This window comes from Vespa crabro, chromosome 22 (genome assembly GCF_910589235.1).
Source record: "Vespa crabro chromosome 22, iyVesCrab1.2, whole genome shotgun sequence".
In the NCBI taxonomy this organism is placed as follows: Eukaryota; Metazoa; Arthropoda; class Insecta; order Hymenoptera; family Vespidae; genus Vespa; species Vespa crabro.
Genome location: NC_060976.1, coordinates 2,776,088 through 2,781,087, shown reverse-complemented (window position 1 = coordinate 2,781,087; position 5,000 = coordinate 2,776,088). Strand labels below are relative to the sequence as shown.

The window sequence follows — 5,000 nt, the reverse complement described above, 5'->3', positions numbered from 1 at the left end:
TTGTTTCACAATCTTTCTTCCTACCCCCCCCCCCCCGGGGGCCCAATTTCGTAAATTTCGATAAATTTCTTTTTTCTTTTCTTTTTACTTTTTTTTTTCTTTTTTTTCTTTTTTTTTTCTCTTACGACAAACGCTACACCAAACAATTTCACGATATACAATCGTGTCGATAATTTTGTTCCGTCGGAGAGATTAATTTTCCGTTCTCCTCAACTTTCTCCCTCTAATTATATATTATAAAAAAGTTTCATCCAGGTAAAGAAATCGATTTGATTTAAAATTGTCGAAGGAGTTAATATTTTTTCGATCTGAATATTTTTTTTTTTCTCTTTTTTTTTTTCTTTTCCCTTCCAATAAAAATTACTTCCCCGCCTATCGAGGATTCGTGAAACAATGAAAGCCCCCGAAAACGTTTGAAAGATATCAATTGATCATTGATCATTGATCGTATGATAAAAACACCTGTCGTAATATTTTACAGGTCGGCCAGGAACGGATTATCCGGTGCTAGGAAAGGTGCCGTATACGAATTTCTATTGCGACGATCAACCCTATCCAGGGTTTTTTGCCGACGTTGAGACCAGATGCCAAGCTTGGCATTATTGCGACATTGACGGCCGACAGGCAACATTCTTGTGCCCTAATGGGACGCAATTCAGTCAGGTCGTATTCGTTTGCGATTGGTGGTTCAACGTTAGGTGCGAACTCAGTCCAAAGCTTTACGTCATCAACAGCCGATTGTATGGGAAACCTACGGAGGATCCTACAAGGCCCCATCGCATCATCACGAAGGAACTACTCGAAAATATCTTCGTTAAACGAAAATGAACCCGTGATTTCTGGATGAGAACAAATTATTTCTTTTTTCTCTTTACCTCTCTCTCTCTCTCTCTCTCTCTCTCTCTCTCTCTCTCTCTCTCTCTCTCTCTCTCTCTCTTTCATCCTTCGAAATTAACGGACGAAATTTTGCGTTCGAAGAAAAAGATAAATGGATGGTGATATTTCTTTTTTTTTTTTTCCTTTTTTTTTTCTTTTTTCTTCCTCTTGATATAGTGAACATTTAAATTTTTGAAATTCCGTCGGAACAAGAGATCGATGAATATAAAAAGCTTGTGATCGAATGAGAATTAAACTCGATGGAAGAATTTTTCAATTTATTTTTATCTTTTTATTTTTCTTTCTCTCTTCTCTTTTTCCTCCTTTTTTTTTTTCTTCTTTTCTTCTTCTTTCTCTTTTAAAGATGAAAGAAGTTCGAAGAATGACGAAAAAGATTTCTTTTTCCCCTTTTCTCTCTCTCTCTCTCTATCTATCTATCTATCTATCTGTCTCTTTCTTTCTTTTTTTTTTTTTTACTCTCCTTTCTCTTTTTCACATTGATAACAGAATTCTTCGAATTGCAAAGATCGTCGGGACAAAGGGATTGTGTGGAGAAATGTGAAAATATAAAATGCAAAGGGGATGAGGGAAGAGGCCCAATATCTTTGTAAAATAAAAAAGAAAAAGAAGAGGAGGAGGAGGAGGAGGAGGAGGAGGAAGAAGAAGGAAGAAGATAAAGAAGAGAAAAGAAGAAGGTTCGAGTCAATGGAACAATTCGTTCGGCAAACTGCAATGAAGTAACGAACAGCTGTTTAGAGAAAAAAAAAAAAAAAAAAAACAAAACAAAAAAAATATGTAACTATTCCTGATGATTCTTTGTATCGTGTAAAGAAAAAATTAACTCTCTTCTTTACGGGTGGGGGAGGGGGGTAAATAAGAAAAAAAAAAAGAGAGAAAAAAGAAACAAAAAAAAAAAAGATAAGGTAAAAAAAATATTCTTTTTTCTAAACTAAACGAAAAACGAAATTAATTAATTCTTCCATCGTTGATATAATGATTAAGTAAAAAAAGTAAAAGAAAAAAAAAAAAAAAAAATAAAAAGAAATAAAAAGAAATATATCGAACGACGTGAATGAGTAAAAAACGCGAAGGATAATTAAGTTTAAAATGTGTAAATAAAACAGAGAGAGAGAGAGAGAGAGAGAGAGAGAGTCTCGTAAACATTCGTTTTATTTATAAAAATATTTCATTGAAATAGTTCATAGGTTTTATTATTATTTACCTGTTTATTAATAGATATGTAATATGTAATATTCGCCAAAGTTACAAATGTGCGGTGGTGTTGTAATCGATTAACTTTTGATATTATTCGATAGGAGAAAAAGGCCATAGTTGTTTAATGTACTCCATGATAGATATAAATAGAGATGACGTAGAGTTAAATCGTGAAATGGGAGAGTGGATGGATAGACAGAGAGAAAGAGAGAGAGAGAGAGAGAGAAAAAAATGGTGAACTAAAGGGTTAACAAAAGGGAATAAAAAAAGAAAAAAAAAAGGAAAGAAAGAAACAAAAAAACAATTTAGTATAAATAAAAAATGTATTCATTTGAACTTAAGTTAAAGAAAAAAAAAAAAATATATATATATATATATATATATATATAAGATCATAGTGAAAAGGGCGTAACAACACGAAGGGCGAAGATAACGAATCTCGATCATTTTTTTTTCTCTCTCTATTCCTTTATATATATATATATAGTTATTGTGTGATCAATTGAAACATTGTTGAACTGTTGTGTGGCTGACTAACGTGTCATAAAAAAATATTTTAATGATAGCGCAAGTGAAAAATGTAATTGTATTAAAATTGAAACGAGATAAAGGTTTGGTGGTTTCGATAAAGAACGATAAATTTAATATACATACATATATATATTAAAAAATGTATATTAAAAAATAATCTCGCAACTTTTTCTTCTTCTTTTTCTTTTCTCTTTTTCTCACGTCTATTCTCAGACTTTTACGATTTTTCCATTATCAATTTATTTTTCCCATTAATAATCTTATCCATCGACATTATTTCTTTCAGTATATTTTTTTTTACAGTTATTTCTTACTTTCTTTTCTTTTTTTTTTTTTTTTTTTTTTTTTTTTTGAATAAAGACCGACGCACTTTTGAAAAGAGACGTCGTCTCTGAAAGAAGAAGAAGCAGAAGAAGAAGAAGAAGAAGAAGAAGAAGAAGTTTTTCCTGCTCGTCATTGAACGAAAATCGTCGTCGTTGAAGTTTCAAAATGGAAATAAAAAAAATATCTTGCATCTCCCTATGCCACGACAAGCCCATTCCACACATTAGCCTAACCATCTTCTCCCTTTTTTTTTTTTTTTCATCCTAAGAAAGCGCTGCTACGAAAATTCTTAGATCCAGGAAAATCTCATAGTGGGGTTCTTAAACGTTGATGAGATCGTATCCGGGGGATGAGAAACTTGACTTCTACTGTCCACGAACTTCTTTTATCCCTTTTCTGTCTATTTAGTCTCTCTCTCTCTCTCTCTCTCTCTCTCTTTCTCTTATTGCTCCTTAGTTTTAAAGAACTTTTCCGCTTTTTCTATCCTTTTTTCTCTCTCTCTCTCTCTCTCTCTCACTCTCTCTTTCTCTCTTTTTCTACTCTTCAACCATTTCTTATCGAGTAAAACAAGAAATTTTAACCCCTTTGAAAATTCGAGAACCAGCTGATAATACGTAGAATAGTTTTCAGGGCACATACCTGTACAAAAGTCATTCGGGGTCGTATTATACGATAGAAGGAAGCGAAGACAATCGACAAGAAAAACGTGAACAATTTTGTTGGTTGGTTGGTGATCGGTTTGATAGGAGAATAGGATAGGATAAGATGTAGGAATAACAGAGAGAGGGGTGGACAGAGAAGGGAAAGAGGTGGGGGTTAAGATAACAACGTTGCATCGTGGGGGAGAATTGTTTGGGATTAATCGAACGATAGGACTCGAAGAGTTTAAAGAGCAAAGCTTTTGCTTTTAGTTTTTCGACTGTTTCTTTTTCTTTTTTTTTTTTTCTTTTTTTTTTTTCTTTTTTTTTTTTTTTTCCTTATTACCACGCCCCGTTCCTTCCCTCCAATCCATCCACTCACTCCCATCACTTTCCTCACGTGACTCGTTTTTATTTATACATTATAATTAAGTACGTCAGCACTTAAGTCGAGTTCATCTCTTTGGTGTTATCTGATCAAAATGTTTAACGTGTTACGTTGACGTGTTAAGTATAATACGTTCGTTAATATTTCTATGTGTAGGTACTAGTTAAAGAGAAGAAGAAGAAGAAGAAAAAAAAAAGAGTAAATAAATAAGTAAATAAAATGAAATGAAATATAATGGAATACAATGGAAGAAAAAAAAAAAGAAAGAAAGAAAAAAGAAAGGAAGAGAAAAAAAATTGTCAAATTTGTAACGCGCCATTGTAAAGAAAATAAAAAATACTCTCGTAATTCAAATATATATATATATATATGTATGCAGATATTTATTTATATATATATATATGTATGTATGTATGTATGTATGTATGTATGTATAAGAATAATTTATAATACGCAATGTCTCCTTTTAATCCTGGTAATAAATCGAGGATGATTCATTATGAGAGATAAACATTATATTTGATGATAACAATGGATGAGTGGAAGAAATCATAAAGAAAAAAAAAAAAAAAAAAAAAGAAAAGAAAAGAAAAGAAATGTAGACGAAGTCGAGTTAAAGGAAAAAATCTCGAAAGGATAATTAGTTTGGAAAATCCTTTTTTTCTTTTTTTTTTTTTTTTTTTACGTTTTCCTTTCTTTCCTTTTTTTTCTTTTCTTTCTTTTTTCTCCATTTCTTTTTCTCTCGACGGTACGTACACGCGGTCGACGGACGATGTCCTTTTCTTTGTAAATTTTTTTTCTTTTTCTTTTTTTTTTTTTCCCCTTTAAAAAAGCAAGACAGTTAATGAAGGAAAAATTAACGACGTAGTCTCGACGTTTTTCTTCTATCCAACTTCTTCTATTCGTTGGATCTCTTGACGTATTATATTCTTTCTCTCTCTCTCTCTCTTTCTCTCTGTCCCTTTCTAACAAAGACGAAAAAATTTTAATGGAGCTTGAAGAGTTGGAAGGAACTTTACCCGGCCACT

At 31.9% G+C, this 5,000-nt stretch overlaps 2 protein-coding genes across 19 annotated transcripts in view; one reads left to right on the top strand and one right to left on the bottom strand.

The window, feature by feature from the left end:
- The window catches only part of LOC124431750 (cleavage stimulation factor subunit 2), a 68,958-nt gene extending 68,309 nt beyond the window's left edge, over positions 1-649 (top strand). For 3 of the 4 annotated variants that reach the window (XM_046979994.1, XM_046979993.1, XM_046979992.1), the window contains one exon: positions 482-649. In XM_046979994.1, the coding sequence (XP_046835950.1) occupies positions 482-511 (30 nt within the window). In that variant the 3' untranslated portion in view covers positions 512-649. The remainder of the gene's footprint in view (positions 1-481) is intronic. The other variant, XR_006944087.1, reaches the window with a different exon arrangement.
- The window catches only part of LOC124431747 (RING finger protein 17-like), a 224,635-nt gene that overhangs the window by 65,416 nt on the left and 154,219 nt on the right, over positions 1-5,000 (bottom strand). The window lies entirely within an intron of this gene.